The sequence below is a fragment of the Hippocampus zosterae genome, chromosome 1, assembly GCF_025434085.1.
Source record: "Hippocampus zosterae strain Florida chromosome 1, ASM2543408v3, whole genome shotgun sequence".
Lineage (NCBI taxonomy): Eukaryota > Metazoa > Chordata > Actinopteri > Syngnathiformes > Syngnathidae > Hippocampus > Hippocampus zosterae.
In genome coordinates, this window is record NC_067451.1 from 25,128,045 (window position 1) to 25,148,953 (window position 20,909).

At 41.8% G+C, this 20,909-nt stretch overlaps 2 protein-coding genes across 10 annotated transcripts in view; both read right to left on the bottom strand.

The window, feature by feature from the left end:
* Positions 1–14,203, bottom strand: part of wu:fb13g09 (ATP-binding cassette sub-family C member 5) — a 48,174-nt gene extending 33,971 nt beyond the window's left edge. The window contains exons 1-5 of one of the 2 annotated variants that reach the window (XM_052073148.1): positions 13,866–14,203; positions 10,257–10,437; positions 8,531–8,686; positions 2,897–3,044; positions 1,935–2,168 (exon numbers count right to left, since the gene is read on the bottom strand). In XM_052073148.1, coding sequence (XP_051929108.1) covers positions 1,935–2,168; positions 2,897–3,044; positions 8,531–8,686; positions 10,257–10,429 — 711 coding nt within the window. In that variant the 5' untranslated portion in view covers positions 10,430–10,437; positions 13,866–14,203. Of the gene's footprint in view, positions 1–1,934; positions 2,169–2,896; positions 3,045–8,530; positions 8,687–8,832; positions 9,273–10,256; positions 10,438–13,865 lie in introns of those variants that run through there. The other variant, XM_052073158.1, reaches the window with a different exon arrangement.
* A 4,979-nt stretch (positions 14,204–19,182) lies between these two features.
* enox2 (ecto-NOX disulfide-thiol exchanger 2) overlaps positions 19,183–20,909 on the bottom strand; it is a 236,424-nt gene continuing 234,697 nt past the window's right edge. For all 8 annotated transcript variants that reach the window (XM_052074111.1, XM_052074102.1, XM_052074136.1 and 5 more), the window contains one exon: positions 19,183–19,758. In XM_052074111.1, coding sequence (XP_051930071.1) covers positions 19,627–19,758 — 132 coding nt within the window. In that variant the 3' untranslated portion in view covers positions 19,183–19,626. The remainder of the gene's footprint in view (positions 19,759–20,909) is intronic.

The following is a 20,909-nucleotide window of genomic DNA, read 5'->3' on the forward strand; positions in this document are numbered from 1 at the left end:
CATAGCGCTATGGGCATCGAAGTCTTCGAAGCGCTCCGTGGTTGGGTTCAAAATTTCGTTGCACGTTTTTGTGGAATATACTGTTGCATTCTTTGTTGCTTGTGTTTTCACACATGTATGTTGTTAACATACTTGGACGTTCTTACAGGACATATCCCATAGTTATATAACTGTTCTAATTTTAAAAAAGTATGGTAATACTTTAATGCTTTTGTTCTGTTGATGTTTGGTATGGACAGTCAACATATACCGTTTTTTATATGTACCGTATCTTGTGCTGACCCGGCCCACCTGTCAAATTTATAAATCAATGTGGCCCCCGAGCCAAAAAGTTTGCCCTGCCCTAGTCTAGATAGTTTCAGTGTCATGATACTCTGCGATTATGTTGAGTAGCCTTGTTGATGATTGATGAATGAATGATTTTTGTTCCCATTCTTATTGGATTTAGATGTCATTCAACCTTAGCCAGTATAAACAAACTTACTATAAATGCAGGATTTCTTTGATGTTCTGTGACTACAAGTAGTGCTGCGCTTCACTGGGTATTCCGGCAGACCCAGAGTTCTATTACATGCCACAGGGGCATCTGCCAATTGGGGAACAGAAAGTGGACTAGATTTTAGCCCAGGGGTGTCCAAACTCGGTCCTCAAGGGTCACTGTCCTGCCTGTTTTCCATCTCTCCTAGCTGCAACACACCTGATTCATATAATCAGCTCATCAGCCAGCTCTGAAGCAGCATTAGAACAATCCTGATGGAAAACAGACAGGACAGCGGCCTTATAGGCCCGGAGGGGAACATGCCGGCTTTGAACATGCTTTAGATTTTCATAGATTTGATCCAGGCGCAGGCAGACAGATTGTGAGTGTATGCGCGTGCTTGTGTGTGTGTGTTTGCTCGCTGCAGGGACGTTGGGGTTGTCACACACAGATGCACGATTGCGGTGGCAAGAGGTCTTTAAGTGCGCACTTTAAAGCGGCCAACTTTCCATCATCTGCAAGTGGAGATCTTGCAGTTCCAGATGGATGCACTTTGCGCAAGCTATTGAGCGAGTTCATTATTCTCCCGCAATGTAGATCAGACGCCCTCACCTACGCTGAAGTTAAAGGGAATGAGAACAGTTGCTAAGACTGATCAGGAATCAAGTCGTCTCTGTTCACTCCCACAACGGTGCTAACTCCCATTTCTAACGGCACCCATCTGCAAAAATACCCAAATAAAGAAAATTACACCCAAGTGCAGTTTGACCTCACTTTGTGATTGATGTGCGTTTGGTAAGAAAATAGGGCATGTAGACTACTATGATAGCTTCTCACACTATAAAAACTAGCAAGCTGCCAGGTTTCGTAAGTTGTTAACAAGCAGTCCGGTTAAATATGTAGGATTTGTTTGAAGGTTTTACATTGCAATAGTGGCTGATTGCACATCATATTTTTGTGATAATTTTGATTCACAACGTAAAATAAATTTATTTCCCATTATTGCCAATTTATTTCTAACCTTAATTTCCTGTTATTGTCATTTTATTTCAGCAGATTTTTTCCCCGATGTTATATATTGCTTGAAAAACTAAGCAATCAAAAACAAACAAAACAAAAAAAATGTAGGTGTTAAATAATTTTCTGATTGCTATACTTGTGTGACAATGAGTCATGTTCAAATGCTACTTCAAATATTGCCTGTTTCATTCATACAGTTTTTATTTGGGCCTCCGTATATCCGTCGCATACATGGAGAAGACTAGCACAATCCTTACCAAAGAGCAAAGTCATACTTAAAAGTCCATATTTCCAAATGTCAATGTTATATGTCGACTTCTCTAAAGCTTAGACAGCCTGTTTGCAATGGAACCTAATAAGTGTGGAAATTAAATCTGCCTCACTCATCTTCCTGTGGTGCTCTGCTGAGAGGTATAATTCGGTGAATATGACCTACCTCGCCAGGACTAATGTCTTTGGTGCTGCGTAGGCGGAGAATCCTGTTGAAGGCGAATGTGAGAGCTGCCCCGCGGAGACGGGTGGCCGTGCGATAGTTGACGGCCCACATGAGTGCCAAAGACCAAGAGCGCATCAGTTCCATGGCGAAGATCCCGGCAACCAAGCAGAGTCCGTATTTCACGCAGCGCTCAGAACTCTGGGAATATTCCAGCAGGGCTCGAACCAGGAGTGCCTGGGAATCAGGAAGGGATAAGGCAAAATAATAGTCCCAGAGCAAATAATAGTGATAACATGGTAGAGTGCATTACCAACTGTTATGACAGTGCTTTTGTCCAATTATAATATCAGCAAAATGTTAAGTGATAAACTACAGTGAATCCACTCAGAACAACTTTGTGCCAGCTTGTGTGCTGCCAAAATCAGACAAATGAGTCATTGTCATGGAGCTAAAAACCTCTCACTTGTAAGGCTATTAGGTGAGCTCCAAGTTACACATGACTATAAAGCAGCTTACATTACAAAAAGAAGTCGCACCAACTCCGTAATATCCGATCATATGATTTCAATAAGAGGAGGATTAATTTTGCAAGTATATTCTGCCTTTGGCTTTTTGTGTGTGTGTGTTTTTTTTTCTTTTTTTGGGAGGGTGGTGGTGGAAAGAAGAAGACGATAAAAGAAGAACATAAGAAGACTGGACAGAAATTTAAATTTAACAGTACATTATCATGCATGAGCAAGGCAAAAAAAAGATCCCCAAAGTCTAAAGGCCTGGTAATCTGCCAATAATATGTTGTCACTTCAAATTGCAGAGCTGCGTAAAACGGGCTAATTCTGGAGGGGTGAGGGGAGTAAAAAAACCACACCTCCTTGAAACACCACAAGAACCAAAATAAAAGCTGGAAGGCATCTTCGCCGTATCAGCACAGTGTCAAGGGAGAAGAAGATTTGTGAGGTACTCACGGGCCCAACAAAGCCTGCCACCATTGTGAGGAGGAGGGCAAAGATGGCCACCAACATTCGGGTTTGGCAGAATCTCATAAAGACTCTTGTCAGGGACGCCCCCTCGTGCCCTTTTCTTTTTAGCTCGTCGTGCCACAGAGATTCCAGCCTGGAACACACAGCACAATCAATCACAATGACATCTATTTTAACCAATAAAGGATCAACGACGCATCCATTCCATGTTCGGATCGAAGTCATAAGGCTGTTCCTATTCCTAATTTACTTCAATGATGAGAATAGACAATTTTTTGTATTCTGTCACCATACAGGAATATTTTCACAGACGATAAATCAATTAACAGTCATATACTGAGTGGTGACAGAAATAGCACAGGCAGAAGCAAAAGCTTATTTAAGCCTGACATTCATTCGATCATTTACTTGTTTTTTTTTTTTTTTTTTACAAACATAAGTACGTACGTACATAGCGGGGCAGATTAAATCTTTTCACCACAGTCCTCATCTTTTCTTTCTATCCTTTTACATTTCCAGAAATAAAGTAGAGCTGTGCTTAAAAAAATGTCAGCTGTCTTTCCAGCTAGCAGAATAGGGAGCATACTGGGATTGAGGCAATCACACAGACCAAAAATCAGAGGAGAAAAAAGCCAGTAATTAGGCTGAAATTAACATACGGTTGACCCACACTTTATAATCAGACTTCCATGAATGATGGAGCATGTAATTAAACTTTGAAAGCTCCACGCTGATGTATTAGACGTGTCTAATGTACTTTTATTACCGTATAATGCACTGGAAAAGTGTGTGTAATATCATGTTGGCCAGGTTACTAATGACTCTCCCAAGTAGCAGCAGCTGGGCCACCGAAGAGAGTAATTTATGTCCTAATGACTTTATTTTAAAAAAAAAAGACAATCAAAGGCAGAGAACATTAAACCAAGACAACGCTTGCGCTTGATAATTATCACTTGCCGTCAAACGGCTTGAAAGGACGAAAAGATATAGTCTCGGAAGCCGCGTGGCACCCAATGTATTGATTTTAGCAGGAGGAAGCAGTTTGAACAAAAAAAAAAGAAGAAGAAAGAAACAGAGACCACTTCCTTGAGTAACATGCAGCTTTACAACCTTCAAAATGTGTATTACCAAGATTCACAGATGACACTGAAAAAAAGGTTTTTTTTCCCCTATTGGAATTAGCGTGTGAACTAGTTTATGCAGCTTGGCAGTCATGTCAAAGAAGAACAATTGGATGATAACCATAGAACAGAAATTGAATTTTATAGTTTATTTAACAGTTAGAAATGTCAACATGTATCTTAAAACATTGCCTGGACAGTATAGCTTATCCCGCTAAAAGTTCTAGAACCTCAAAAGTTAAGGTAGGTGCCATCGAGTTCGAACCAACTTCCCAACTGTGGTTGTTTGTCTAAACTTCACTCTTATTCCCCTTTGATCTAAAACGTTAACTCTCCAGATTCTAAGACTCCAAATGCAGAAGAGCGAACCATGGCAACAACATGCTGGGAACCACACAGGGATGAGTGGACAGCAATGTTCTCGGCAGCCGCGAGTCAAGCTGATGTTTTGAGAGCCGCTTTGGCTCAGACGTGGCATTGAAGATTCACACCTCACCGGGTACCGGCAAGTGTCAACTCTCCCAGGGTATTTTTTTCCTCTTGTCCCCCATCTCTCCATCGTCTCTGCTGTGCATCTCTGTTGCGTAACGGTTCCTGCTATGGCAACACGCGCTAAATCCCCGCATGCCGCAGAGCTCCTGCATGCAATCATCACCCAACCCTGACCATGCGAGACCTTTGTGCCGCTTTAGTGCTACACTCACCGGATACCACATTAGGTACGCAAATTCTGTCTTTGCAGAGATGATCATGCTTAGCTTTGGAATACTCTGTTATTACTTTGTAATTTGATGACATTTGACAAAATTATTACCATCTTCCTGTAGAAACTAGTTTACTTTAATTTAAAAAAAAACATTGTCAGCATACTTATAATTAATGTCAAGTGAAAGTGGAGTTTACAATAGAATAAAAAGCCATCCAGCTAGTTTCTGTCGCGCTCATCCGAGCTGGAAACTCTTCCAGATGACTTTGGGCGAGAGGCAGCGTACACTTTGGACGAGTCGTCCTTAGCCAGGCGCAGGAGTCTGACACATCATTGCCAGTTGACCACATCTTATGAGTCGACAGAAATGTATTTAACTGGTCATGATGCCATCTCCACATGACGCAATATCTCCTCTTATAGTCTGCATGGTAAGATTCCAACCTTACTGTTGGAGCTCAAATGGCTCTTGCAATATCCAAAAGCTAATCTTCCTGCAGTCTGTACTGCATACCGTATGTCTAAGTGTTAAGTTTCTCAGTGTCTAAATTTTAGTTAGGATCAGAGTTTCAAATGCAAAATTTCAATTGACTGACCTGACAAGGATGCTACATTTACGACAAATATCTTTGTTCACTTTCGAACCTACTGTAGGGACGGCCAGAACAACTGTCTTCTCTTAAATAACACTAGGTACAATGAACCAACCGTGTGTGTGTTCAACAAAACAGTAGTCCTGTGTCCATTATCTGCAATTTTTCTCCACTGAGCCATCCAGCCGCCATTAACAATTTCTCATCATATTACAGTACGCTCAATTTAAAGTTGCATGCCATGTGACTGGTTCATTATGCAAGTCATATACTGTTCATCTTGTTTTTTTTTCCTTGAGGCTGCGGGTCAGTGGGTTCACACATCTTACCTGCAGGTCTGTAGTGGTGGGAGTCTGCAGCCAAAGACAGCTAATGATAATGACTGTTGGGGAAACCGCACGGCAGGCTGAGCAGTTAATGACATAACCGCCAAAGTCGGACGCTAACTCCGACTCTAATCTGTAATCGCAGTTATTCGTAGCTGCCCGCCATGCCTAGAACAACTCCACGCTGGAAATATTACGGGACTGGATGTCCATCGATTAAAAGGGCCGGTGTCAAACGGAGCACACAGAGTGCAAACACAGGCATTGGCACGGACAGTGGGAATCTGTTTGCTGCAAATTCCCACACAGTGGCCTTGGACCTCGTTCTAGCTATCTCTCAGTCCCTCTGTCGCTACTGTCAATATTTGACGAGCGGGAGCATCGCCTACATCGAGGTGCAGTCGGGAGAGCACAGGATGGCTTCTTTCAATATTTGTTGAAAAAATGGAAAAACAAAAACAAAAGAAATAAATTTAAGCAATCCCGCCGAGCTAAGAGTGTGACAGGTGAGAGGAGTTGTGCGGATGACCGCTTCATCTCAGCAGTGATACACTGAGAAAGAAAACAAAATCCTTTTCGCCTCAGTGCGCCGTATCACTTTAGAATGAACCCTTTCATGCTCTCTGTAACCTGAAAACATGATAAGCTGTCCACTGCAGTAACGTCTGTCCCTGAAAGGGTTAAATTCTACTTGCAAACGAACTCACTCTGCCAATACAGGTTTTATTCTGGTCGTCTCTTAAAGCGGCTTTGCTTAAACAGTGATCCTAATTGCCACCACGACGGAATGCAAGCTTGTGTTTGGAGCCCTTTGTCTGTCCGAATGATTTCACCAAAACTATTTAGCAAAAAACCACTGTGTGACTGAACACTATTTTAATGAAACAATTCAATTCGACCACAATATTCCCACTTCCAGAATGACACTTCTTGATTAGCTAATAGTTTCTATTCGGACTCTGGGGATTTTGTCAGCATGACACAGCAGTCGAAAACAGCACGAGTGAACTCAACATAGCGACTAACAACTGTTAGCTTCCTCATACAAAATTTTCCGTTCCAAACAAGAGCACTGTGGCGAAATGAAGTCTGCCAAGACAAAATGGTTGGCGCTTCTGATAAACTTCTAAGCTTTATTTCAACTTAACAATGATTACAATAGTTGTTCCAACTAATAACAGAAAACATGTACTACAAGGAATAACCGCATATTACGCTATAGTTTCAACATGTTGAAGCAGAAGTGGCATAACTGATGTCGCTACTTAGCAACAATTTACTGTAACAATTAGAGTAATTCATACCCAGCAAGTCTGCTGCCCAAGCGGCTTACCATGAAAATCAGAGCAGAAACTTAACAAGAAAAAGCTCGATTGAAAAGTCCATTTTGAACTCCAATGTTTCAGTGCTGTTTAGCTCCAACACTGCTGGGGAGTGAATGGATTGAAATCCACAGGCTGACAAAAGGGACCGTGTCAGTATGTTCAGCGCTTAACTAAATCAGCAACAACTTCAGAACCAGCTAGTTTGCCGAAATTGGCAAGCACCACAACTGAAGCAGAAGCTCAACAAAAGCGGGAAAATGGAGTTTGTCAACGGCAGTTCAATGTTCACATTGTAATGCCCGAGTATTTCCCAATACAGTTGAGGAGTGAACGAAGTGAGGTTAAACACGCGGTGTGTCGATACCTTCATCACTTTCAAGATGGATGTTATAATTCAACCACCTTTCAACAGGAATGAGCAAGTCTTCCAATCCTGTCAACACCGGTGGAAAGTGAGGTGAGTGAGGTTCCGCAGATTGCAATGTTAGCAGGACATTTGAATGTGAAGAAGTTCGAGCTTGGAGCCACAAGCTATTACTTCCACTGTCTTCTACCATCCATTTTTAAAGCGCTTCAGCATGGTCCGATCGGGGGTGTTGTGCTGCTTATTCCATTATGGATTACTGAAGAGTGAGATGGCCGATAACAATTACAATACCAATCACACATTAACTGCTCAATTTTAGAGTTGCTGAGTAACAGTTACTTCGGTCATCAAATTTATACTCAATTTTTAAAATCAGAAATGCAAAATAAACTTTGGGGGATTTTTTGGGTGCTTTTTCTGAATCGTCAGTTTTTTTTTAAAAACAATAACAATACTATTTAACAGCATGATAAATGTAGTCTTAAATCTCATACGGTAGATATAAATTACAACACATGGTAAAATCCATATTGTGCAAGCTTTAAAACTGAAAAGGACTTCTATGAACTTATTTTTGCCAAAAAATGTAGACACTTTCACATCATTGCCAAAAATATGTTTAGGGACATATAAAGCCTTCTCTGATTAACATTATTAATCGATTAATCTGTAATTTTTTCTTGATGAATCTGATTTTTTTTTTTAATCTATTCTACAAAAACAAGACATGACTTCAAACTGACAGTGCAGAAAATGCAGTTATTATGCGAACACTGCACTGCACAGGCTGGTCTTTAGTTGGCTGCAGGCTGCAAAAGTACAAGCTTTGAGTGATCTTTTTTTCCCCTGCAATTAAAGGCATTGATTGACATATGCAGATTACACAGTTCTCCACACTCACGACTACAAAATAACCACTCAGGCTAACCCGAATTCCAGCCAGGAGGGTCTGAGCCATTATTCAAACCCAGAACCTCTCTACTTTGAGGCAAATGTGCTCAGCAGGATTCATCTTGCTGCATAGTAATATAATTTCTTATGCAACGGTGGATTTATATAATCGTGCGACTTTTCTTCACTGGGTCCTCTTTGAGTTTACCTGCGGACCATTTCTCCCATCACACTCTTGGGTCAGCATTTTGTGTTTGGCGCCTACTTCATCGTCACACAACTGTGCTCACCTTTGGCAGTTGACTTCGGAGGCTTCGTGGCAGGACAGCCCCCACACGTCATTTATGGACAAGCTGGACATCTTGTAGGCTTTCACAGCCAGCGGTGAGAGCCAGTGCAGTGTCATGAAAGAAAAGAGGCCGGCGTTGTCGACTGGGTGCTGGTGTCTAGAAAAGAGAACCAAGGGCTGTCGGTGAGACATGCACACGGGTGCGTGGAACACACAAAAGCATCATGTTGGAAAAAGCGTGTGCACGTGCGTGCGTGTGTGTGTGTGTGTGTGTGTGTTCGGGGGCAGAGGGGCTTGACCTACGTTGGCATTTGAAGAAAGTCTTGGGAGTTGAGGCAAGGTGAATGTTGCCTGCAATGTTTGAGCAGTAATTTGCACGCTCTTCAGAGAAGAGCAGCTCAGGGCTTGTTTATCACTAAGCATACATTACGTTCAAACGCACAGCTGTCTGCTACTCGGGGATAAGATTCGACTTGTTATCACGGCTTCATGCGATAGGCCAACAGCCAGAAGGCGACTCAATGCGAGCCTGTGTCTAGTTTGTGTGCTTCAGTGGGAAACTGGATGTACAAGTGCCAAGTTTCATGACTGTAACGTATTCACCTCTTAATTCAGCACTATCTGTTTGTTTGCAGGATAAGCTCTGCAAGTGTTTGGCTTTTGCTGTGGCGAAAACAACGTGTGGGCTCTCCATTACATGTCTGTGACTCAATTTCATGTTCATTCGGGGTCATAAAAGTTTTTATTATTATTATTATTACATTAAAATAAACGTCACATCAAGTATTGTGTAATAAAGTAAACTGGACTACAATTCCCGAAATGACTTTTAACCTCCTTCCATATGGCCATACAATAATGAAATAATTCATTTAAAAGAAAGGGGAAGCTCATGTATCAAATTAATTGACAGAGCTGAAGACATGTTCCCTGTAATTACTTTTTTTATAAACATAAAATGGAGTCAGTTAGTTAGCAATTCTTAAGTGGTCTCATTTTCATTTGATGTTATTGAAAATGTTTCTTCAACTTGGGTTTTTTGTTATTTCGTTCACTATACTAACCCTAGTTTCATTATTCACTGCATGTAACTTCTCTTTTGACATTTGATATGACAGTTAATATTACCTAAACTGTGGCCGTTGTAAAAAGGTTCATGATGGAAAATGCATGACATCAAGCAAGCCATGACACCAAGCAAGAGTTTTTTTTTTTTTTTAAACTGCGGCAGTCTTCAGCTTGTTTTCTTGTGGAAAATTTTCCAGAAGGTGGGCTGCTGTCGTGCATGACATCTAGCGATACAATGTCGCGTGACAATTTATGAGTTTGTATGATAACATTAACTCGATGTGTTGTGTTTTTTAAGGCCTTTTGTGCATTTGTGACACTTACTCCCCCAAAATGTTCCAAAAATGTGAGGAAAAGTTTAATTAGAGCATTCACCAAAATGAGTTATTCAACTTAATGTTGTGTTTTTTTTTTGTTTTTGCGTTTCTCTCGGTTTCTCAACATTTTTTGGCCTGTTTTACTGCCCCCGCCCCCACCACCTCCATGACAATTAAGCTATTTAAAAAAAAATGAGATGCAGTGTGTGAGCTGCATATTATGTCATTAAAGTCAACACTTATTTTATTTTATTTTTAATGTCCTGACATGAACATGGTGTGCTCTGTCCAATAAGGTGCTGCAGAAAATGGCTGGACATGGACGCAAATGCAATCATTTACTTATGTGTTATCCTGAAGGGCTTCAGTAGTTGTATGCTTTGCCGGTAGCGCCCCCGTTTCTTGGGCCCTCGCTCCACAAACACCTCGGCTTCTTCCTCCTCTTCCTCGGGCTGGAGGGAGGCCATGGGCAGGCCCTCCAGCCGCCCAGCCGCTTCCAAGGCGTCGGGAAACATTGCGGACCCTGTGGAAAGGACGAAAACATTATGAGGACATTAGCATGTTATTTTCTTGAGTAATCTGCTGTGTATTCGGTTTACTCATAAATTAACATGTTGTAATTGCAGTAGTGTAGATACAAACAGGAGTTTACTTCAGTTGTCAGGGGTCTTTTTTCTTTTTTTTTGTTGCTCATGTTGACATTTTTGCAGCAGGGAATCGAAAAGTGTCCTTCACAGGTTCTGCTTTTTCCTTTTGAGCCTCGTGAGGTGTGGTGCAGAGTCAGGATTGAGATTTTGAGGATTCACCTTCCTGGAGGGTGACGACAGCTCACTGGTACACAACTTAAGCACTTGTCTATTTAAGGAAGTGTCGAGTTCTGGAGTTGACAGCTGAGCTTCTTGCGTAAGGGTTGGGGAACAAACGATGGGGCATCTTAAGTCAAATTGGTGAAAAAGTATGGTTGAACAGATGCTTACAACTTTGTACTATATTGGGCTGGGCTACTGATTGATTAATTTCAGTTTATTTGGCAATACAATTCATTTTTAATAGTTTTTTTTTTAAACGACCTCCATAGTTCTAACTGGCTGCCTGCTGACATTCAGTGCTGACACTGACTGTAAGGTTGATCAATTTGACATTCAGAAATAAAACACAAAGAAGAGACAGGAGACAAAATTCTGGTACCAGGGGGGAACGAGAAGTGTTAGGTTTCAGTTCTCTGCTCGTCACCCAAGGATCTCTCCCTCCTGACCCCCTCATCTATTGGGAATCTAATACATCGGTGTGTCCAACCTAAAGGGTGAGGGCTGTTGAAGACACACTGCACTTGTTTGACTCTGTGTGTGTATGTGAGTGTAAATTACTTACATGTTTACAATTATTACAAAAACATCAAGTTGCAGCTGGTGTTGACAGCTCGGTCCACGTCCAACCTTGCTCCTGTTTAGTCTTAATACTTATCTCTTTCCAACCACTTTCTCAGAAAGTTGAGGGACGCACCCTCAACTGCCACACAGTGCACTAAGCATTCTTGACTATAAATGTGATTAAAAACATTATATCTTTATTAAAAGCATAGGTGTTCTTCATTGAAGACATAATCAATTTATCATTGCAGGCATAAGCATTCTTCTTTGCAAGCATAATCAATCTGTCATTAATAATAAGCAAATGTATGATAACTAAAATCAATCAACCTAACACTGACAACATGAGAATGACCAAAAAGCTGTGTTGCCAACCTAGCCATTTAATCAGGACTATATTTAGCATCTTTCCAAACTACTCTCACAACCATTTTCCAAAAAAAACCAACACCTTGTAACTTCAGTTCACGCTAAAAGTAGACAAAATTAACTGAATAATTTTTAATTTTTTCCGTCTAACCAGAGAGGAGCCTCGTCAAGGTTCGAAAGTGCGACCGTTTTACTCGCATGTGCTCCCTTCAATTTCATTTCAGTCGCACGGTGCTCGAGTGCATATTTTCTGGCTCCGACCACTACATACAGTGAATGAGCTCCAACTCTGTCACTTTCTAGCAATTTAGAAAAGCAGACATATATCAAGAAGGATGATGGGTGTGAGATTAACTTAACTAAAAAAGCTGGTCGCACCAGTACTGACATGCTATCCCCAGTGTACCCTGCTGGTGTAAGGCAATCATGGCATCAACCGTCAATCACATGAAACATTGCCAAAGACACGGTTGCCATTTGCATGTTGCAAAAGCAGCGGTGTATTGAGATGTTGGAAACCTTTGACTGCTTTCAAGCTGCAAATGTAACATTCCGTTCAGCTTGGGCCACCTATAAAATTCAAGAGTTTGGTATGACAGAAATGATGACTGAATGAGGATTGTGCAAAGTGCATACATTGTTTGGTACTGGGAAAAAAGAAAGCAAATCCCTGAATGGAAAAAAACAAACAAACAAACAAACAAAAAACAAAAGAAAACCTTGAATTTTTTTTTTGTTGTTTGCGGTTTTAACAAGCAAAGGGAAAAGTTGATTAAACCCGGAAATCAGATTTTTATGAGAAAAAAAATCTTTTAGGCGTCACAGCCAACCCACAAGCCGTAAGGTTTTTTTTTCTTTATAAAACAACAAACATCCAATGTTCGAGTACGTGTGATTACAGTTTTCCTACACCTTGTGATCACATTTTCTCCATGTTTTAAATTTGACAACCAGTCACATCAGTGGAGGGTGCCGAAAGATAAAAGGTGCACCCCTAACTCACTTGACGGGTTTTGCTTGCTTCAAGACCGTCTCGGAAAGCACAGATAATCATGCTGCGTGCTGATTACAAGAAATGTTCACCTCAGTAAATTATATGGTCAGGGAAAACAAAGAATTCAGACAGTGGGGAAACACAGTACAAAAGGTACAGTACAAACCAAAAGGACATATCAATCTCAACTGTCTGTTTTTTGTTTTTCCCAGGCACTGCGGCTTCCTCCCACAATCTAACAACATGCATGTTCATTTCTCTTCAGAGTCAATGATTTCCAACCACTGTAATACCGTGGCACAGGAGTATGCCAGCGAGAGTTCCTCAAGTATTAACCAACATGTATATTTTCATCTATCTATTCCCAGCGGCGTATCCTGGCAGGCACAATAATTAATGTGCTTGGATTGATGGCATAGAAGGCAGGGGTTCAAATCAAGGCCTGGGGGCCTGATCTGGCCCACCACATCATTTTATGTGGCCCGCGAAAGCAAATCAAGCATGTCAATTTCCATGATGCTTGCTAAAGTCTGAACCAAATTGCCATATGTAATCCACAATAACAGTCATTATTCTTGACTTTTATTTTCAAACTAGTTATTCATCAATTCATTGTGCACTGTTTATGTAATATGTAGAGGTGATTTTCCAAAATTTATAACGGTCCTCCAAGGCAAACCGTAACTACAATGAGGCCCACAACAAAAATGAGTTTGATACCACTGGCAAAGAGCATAAAATTGATCTGGGCATCCAATTTTTATGCCTATTTATTTTTGGGCAGTGTACAGTGATATTTTTCCAATATGCAATATGTGCCATGATATAGTAAATGTTTTAAATGCTAAACCTGAGTGTGAATGGGTGTTCGCACAATATGTACCTTGCCATTAATTCACACAGTCTTCCTCAAAGTCAGGAAAAAATAGGAAATGTCTGGATGCAATGTTTCATTTAGGAAAGTAAATGTATCAATTGTATTGGGTAAGGGTGGACAAGGGTCGCCAACACACAACTTTACTAGCATCTGAGTCATTGTTGTTGACCAACAACAGGACATTTGGTGTCATATTGAGTAGAAATAATGTCCCAAATGTTAGTTTGTCCCAAGAGCATCACACTGACCTTGCCCTACTATGAAGAAGCTTGCACTCTTACTGTTTTGTCACGGTTAGTCTGTAAAATGGAGTGAAAATGTCAACATGGCAACACACTTACGTGGATGGATGTTGTGCTGGCTCGGGTCACACTTCTCAGATGTTGTGTTTACAGGCAGCCAATGCGGATGAAGATGACCATGTTTGCTTGTTTACAGGCTTTTGGCTCAGAGGCGTAAAAGGAGCACACAGAAACTCATCTTCCGGCTCGGTGAAGGCGCTGCCAGAGAAGGAGGCTGCGGCGTCGGATGCAGGAGGATGGAAGTGCGACCGGGAAAACATGATCAACTTGTCCTCCCGTCTCACGTGGATACAGTACGTGCCGCTTCCTTCCAAAGCTCCGCTTCATCGACTCACCAAGCTCCGCGGGGAGAGGAATTCCCAACGTCACGCCGACGTCACAGAGCGTCGGCCAATTGGTGACGGCTTTCAACGTCACGGGAATGAGGAAGTGCATGCGGAAGACAAAGGGGGCGGAGTCCCGCCAAGGGGGCTACGTAATCACGAGGGCTTGGGGGAGGGGACGAAAGGCGCCGGCTCAAGCTACGATCTGATTGGCTTCCCACCGTCTCGCCCTCAACGCAATTGGTGAATTGTCGATTTCCTCGTGAAGCTTACATACTGTTCAGAAATTATTAGCGTCAATAAAGTGCTTGAAACTGCATTTCTCAAACTACAATTTTTCGAGCATTAATGTGGTTAATGCTGCATTTTAATAACACGGAGACATGTTTTTTTTGTTTTGTGTTTTGGGGCATTGTAGAGAAACACAAGCGCTCAGTCACTGAACATTTGCAAAAAACAAGCTGACTAAATATCCTGCCTCCTACCTCATGATTGTATCAAGTAACACTGAGTCACATTGTGCAACGTCCACTGCAATCATCAAATGGCACTTGCCAGGGGGAATGTGTGTAATTCCAACATTTCCTCTGAAAGCAGATTTAATAATTCTGAAACTCATTTCCCGCATTTAGTCTTGTAGTCTTCATGAAATAATAAAGACCTTGAGCACAATTGAAACATTTGGGAAACACTAGCTATATGTGAGGGTGAAAAAATGAATGGAATGAAAAAAAGTTGCAATTGAAGGAGAACACCTTGTTACGGAGCCCCTAATGGGACATGGCCTTGTTTTGTTTTTGGGGTGTGGGTTATTTTACAAGATCAACTTCGTAATATGGTCTTAGAATAAAGACCATATTGTAAGATCATAAAGTCATAATTTAGAAAAAAAAAACAATGTCATCTAGGGTTTATTGGGATAGAAATACAACTTGAATCTTGTAAGAATTTGACTCATTTTCTTGTGAGGATATGTTCGTAATCATCAGCGTAACTACATGTAGTTTATTTTCTTATTAGTGTAGTTAAGTCCACTTAAGAGTCAAAATGAAAAAAAAAAAAGACTTTATTGTCCATTGCATTCTCACAAATATTTGCTGTAAAATGAAATATTTTTGCAAGCATGTCGTTTTTTAATTATTTAATTTGAATTTGAGACTATTTTCCTACAAATATAGTACACAACACAAAACAACCAGAGGTGTCCTTGGCTCCATCAACTTATCTTATGTAACCATGGCAACAATGCCATTTTTTTCATGTGTGCGTGTGTGTGTGTGTGTGTGTGTGTGTGTGCGCGCGCGAGTGTGTCACCATTACTTTTAGTTTGTGTAGCCTGCCATTCAAATTTGAAGGTATTATTCTCGGGCCAAATTGTTGCAGATGGCACAATTTCTATTTCTTGGAGCATTTTTATTTCTCAGCTTGCATTTCTTCACACCTTAATGAATGTCGCGTCCACTGACAGCAGCTGCTTGTTTCAGAGAATTTCACAAGAACACAAGGATTCAATGCAAGTGCACTCTCCCCCTGTCATCCGTCAGCCAATAAGCAATTAGCTCAGCTTGCCTGTATGGAGTCCTTAAACATCAACAAGTAATATTCACATTTTGGATGCGTACAAAGTAGTCATTCGTAAGCAAGAGTGTCAAATTGAATGTAAAAGTACATCACATGCAGACTTGTGTTATTAGCCCAAGTTAGCCAGTGTTATCCCGGTAAGAATTGGTGATTTTAGCCAGACAATATTAAAACACCCCAGAAAAGTGCAAATCACTTTTAAATTTGCAAGAATTAAGAAAACAAAAACAACACGTATCGAAAATCAAACTGCAAAATGAAGAATGGAAACGAAAAAAAAATGCCCACTGAAAATACGGTGTCTATAAGTATGTCACAACAAAACTAAAGTCCTTAAATTTTGCAGCAAGACCAAAGTCATCTGGAATAAAGGAAGAGCACTGTGTTTAAATTTTGTCAAGATGTTAGGGATTAAGGAAGTTATGACCTTTTTAAAGGCTTCAAAAAGCAGGCAAAAAATGTCTCAAACTGTTTTCCCTTGTCATCATGTGACTGCGAAGTGATGTGCGGCTGTTTAGAGACAAGGAATTACAAAGAGAAGCATTATGAGTCGATTTAATCATAGGGAACGACTGTGACTGCCATTAAAGCCATCTCTGCAGTGCGGCACCATCTAATTGTTGTTTGCTTGGCTAATGAAACTTCCCACGCCATCGCTGGGAAGGGACGGCCCGCTTATCCCTGTGGAGAGTTCCCCTCAGCATCCCCCACATTCAAGGTTCGTCAACACACGTGTTAGCAGACAAATGTTCTTCTCCATTTTACGCAATTGATCTAACTTCATGTGTATGCCCCTATAAATGCATAAAAATAATGTGCTATAAGTTGATATAAAAGTGCTAGCTAGCTTTCAACACTTTTTGTGCAGTCATAGATATCGGACAAGGCGCCGACAGGCATGGCAGCCTCGGTTACATGCTCCATGGTATTATCCCTGTTTTTGTCATTTTCGTATTTGGCGACCCTGGGCGGCTTACTTACACGAGCCTGCCACAGGAGGTGCTACGACAGTTCAACATGGCAGTCATCGAATCAATCCTTTGTTCTTCCATCACGGTTTGGTTTGGGGCCACCACAAAAAAGGACAATCCGAATTCAACGGACAGTTAGGACGGCGGAAAAAATAATTGGCACCGCCCTACCCGCTCTTGAGGACTTGCACACTCAGCCAGGTAGCCTATCCGGCTACGAAATTTTGCACAGAATGATTTCCTGACTAATTTATTCGCATCGTTGGCAGCGCAACTAAACGGCAATACTGTATATTTATTGTTTGTTAAACCTCCACATGCTAACCCTGGTGCTAACTGCCGACTGAAATTCAAATATATGGAAACCTTGTCGCCAAAATCTCTTTGCGTAAAGGAGAAAAACCGTTGGGTTATTTTCCATTGTGCATGAAAATATACATGTCAGCAAATGGGCAAAGAACTGGATCATACTTTTTTTTTCTTGTGTAAGAGAGATGACAATGAAGATTGTATGAGGGATTATGAAATCTTTCCCACAAAGCATGATTGCATCAAGATGTGGCCTTGCTGTGCAGTCAGTGTACAACACCCCAGGGTGCTGCTCGTGGAGGGAGGAAACGGAATACGTTAGCTGTAGTTCAACCTATACTCAATTGGAGGAGCTATTGAGCCATCAACTGGCCATTTGGACTTTTCCGACCAAGTCCACAATAACACATCCATCCCTCTCCCAGTGTGCTACAGCACCCACTCAACACACCTCTACTTGGAAATCACCAAAACAAACACTACTTGGAATCGATACTTGGAAATGATGACAAAAATAAACACGTGCTGAGCTGACCTAGTTGGTGCACCTTTGCTCTGGATACTTGACTGCGATACGAGAAGTTTCCGTCGGGCTGCATCTTGTTATCCTCGTGAGTAAAATGCGCTCCAAAACAGAGTAGCCCCTCAGTCGCTTCTGTTGGTAGTGTGTATCATTTTCACAGCTTTCCTTTTAGCTGCTATGTACATGTTAAAGCATTTTTTTTTGGGGGGGGGGGGCTGAATACAATTTTTGTTGTATTTGTACCCAAATACAACGAAATTTGGGTGCATTTCGTAAAAAAAAAAAAGAATAAAATAACGGTTTAATAAACATTTTTGTGAAGTCTTTTTATAATAAAATAAAATATAAATATAATAATTAATAATTATTCTGAATAAAGCCATGGTTTTTGTTTTTTTTGACTCCTTCTCCTGTCCTATTGTGTTAAAAAGATGACATGTACTGTAGCTGGAGCAAATTGCCGATAGTTGCAGCAAGTGTTTGATATGTTACAACGGATGCTGCAGGATGCTGTCGCTGTGCGGAAGTGCACACAATTGCAGCCCAAGCCATTGGGTTCTGTGCAGAAGACACAATTGGATACATTTTTGGGCAGCTTTCCAGGATCTCTGTCTAACCGAAGTGCCTGTGTCATTTGCACACCGTAGTGATTGTTGTTGGTATTTTCGGTGTCATGTCACCAGGCATAGGCGGCATCCTATTATGCGCTCACTGAAGGGAGACGGTCATAATGAAGTAGATGAGGAGGCCGTCAAGAAGCAGCATGAGACAGGGAGGTAATTAAGGCTATCTCCCGCATCACAAAATCACCCAAAGGAACCCCACGCATCCAATTAGTCATCTTCAGCATGGAGAGGGGATGTTTGTAAATGGGAGAAGCAGCACGCGGGCGCCCTTCTTTGTGACATCGGAGCACATTGTTTGCAGCTTCACACCTTTTTCATGCCTTTAAATGAACAAACATCAATGGCCGGAGAGAGCGGTGTTCCAGGGAATTTTAATTAGTCCGTTTGCTGCATTCTCTCGTGATACCCGACACTTTTCTTTTGTGAACACCACCAGCATTACAAAATAAATAAATAAATGCTTCGTGGTCCGTCAACGCAAAAGAGAAGACATCATTAGTGTGCTTTTTTTTTTTTTTTTTTAATGCCAAGGAGGTGGGCAGCTGTGACGAAAAGGCGTGGAGTCTCGTCAGGGCCAGAAGTTGCCAAACTGTTTCATGAATACGACAAATATAGTGCATGTGAAATCATAGCAATGTAATGCTGAGAAGCTGAGCGCCGCGGCATTTCATCATTCAACTGCAGAGTAACTGTCTAAAAAAAGGCTCTTTAATATAGAAATGCTGCATGTTTGTGACTACAAAATAAAAATGACACAATGTAAAATGTTTAGCATTAAAACAAAAACATTCTGAAACTATTTTAGTAAGAATGTTTTTTGACACATAATGACATTTTACATGGCACTGCGCGCCCGTGCGCTTTTAGGACATGGCTATTAGCATTTGATGTGAGTGTGTGTGAGTGACATCCCTGCAAGCCTGCCCACTGCATGCCTAACTCTGCCATCAAAATGAAAACCTAAAAAAAAGATTCTAAGTTGGAAACCTGAAAGTTGAAACTGAAAAACACACCAAAACAGTGTCATATTAAAATTCAATTTTTATAATCAAAAATACAATCCAAGCATGTACAGCATATAACAACAATTCAATGCAACGCTTCACAGCCTTTACAGAAGATGAAGAAATATATGATTTCTTTTGTTGTTTTTTTCATAATCTATGTTACAAACCAGGAGGGGGAAAAAAAAGGCGGGGTGGATGCCATTAGGGTTTTGAAGGTTTGCAGAGTATGACCCTGATGACGTGGCAGGTAACACCTGTGTAGTCCTGCTCGCCCCCGCCTAAAAGGCTCAGAAAGCTTTGACGCCCAACGCACGTGGGCCGCCCTTGTGTGCGAATCCAGTGACTCCTCAGCTCCGACTCCCGAAGAGTAGCGGCCATGTCAAGTAAACATTCTTGTAACCGCGCAGATGGCGTATTGACGCCCGTGGAGGGTTTTGGCGGTCCCCCCACGAGCGCACCCTTACGTGCTCTTGATGCCCTGGAATCCGCAGAAGTTCCAACGTTTCTCCAGACTGGCGCCTACGCCCGTCAGCTCCTGCCTGAAGGTGCAGGGCAGCCGGGAGAGGAGCGCTTCCACCTCGGTTGGGTTGATCTAAAAAGTCAAGAGAAGGCAATCATAATCAGAGGTGAGGGTCTGCAGTCGAAATATTGGTTTCTTATTTTCATTTGAGAATACATGCTAAACAATGCTGTGTCGTTTTTCGAACCCACTCACTGGGTAGCTGTACATATTAAGCAGATTGGGTCACTTTTACCAAGGGTTGGAATAATTATTTTGATCAGGGTGGATTTGGGTGGGATGGAGAGCTGAAGCTGGTCACCATTTATTTTTCAGCGCAGATGTAGTGATAACGGCGGCCCGGTAGTCCAGTGGTGATCACATCGGCTTCACAGTGCAGAGGTACCGGGTTCGATTCCAGCTCCGGCCTCCCTGTGTGGAGTTTGCATGTTCTCCCCGGGCCTGCGTGGGTTTTCTCCGGGTGCTCCGGTTTCCTCCCACATCCCAAAACATGCGTGGCAGGCTGATTGAACACTCTAAATTGTCCCTAGGTGTGAGTGTGAGTGCGAATGGTTGTTCGTTTCTGTGTGCCCTGGGATTGGCTCGCAACCGATTCAGGGTGTCCCCCGCCTACTGCCCAAAGACAGCTGGGATAGGCTCCAGCACCCCCCGCGACCCTAGTGAGAATCAAGCGGCTCGGAAGATGAATGGATGAATGAATGAATGAATGAATGAATGAATGAATGAATGAATGAATGAATGAATGCATGAATGAATGTAGTGATAACCTGGTAGCCCAATGCACCGGGTATGAATTACCCAGCATTGACTCAGGCTCTTTTGGACCCAGCGCTGGGTTCGATATTTTAGCCAATTTGGATGACTTTTGACCAAGCAGTTTGTGTAACGAGAATACTCAAGCCTGGTGGTGTGCTCACACGACAGTGCCGCGTGCGATGTCAATAGATTAGCGGAGCGGACTTGTTTTTTTTCAAGAACCTACAACAAGAAGACTTCTTGTTGTAGGTGGAGGCCAGCCGAGCATATTGACAAATGTGTGTGCAGCTGCTTAATGAGTGTTGTGCGATGGAGTGTGTGTGTGGGAAGACCAGACAAAACGAAAACGTGGGCGGCCAAACGCTTCATCGCGGCAACAAATAAACAACGAGTCAAGGGAAGTATTTTTGTATTCTTTCTTAGACACGTGTGTGTGTGTGTGTGTGTGTGTGTGTGTGTGTGTGTGT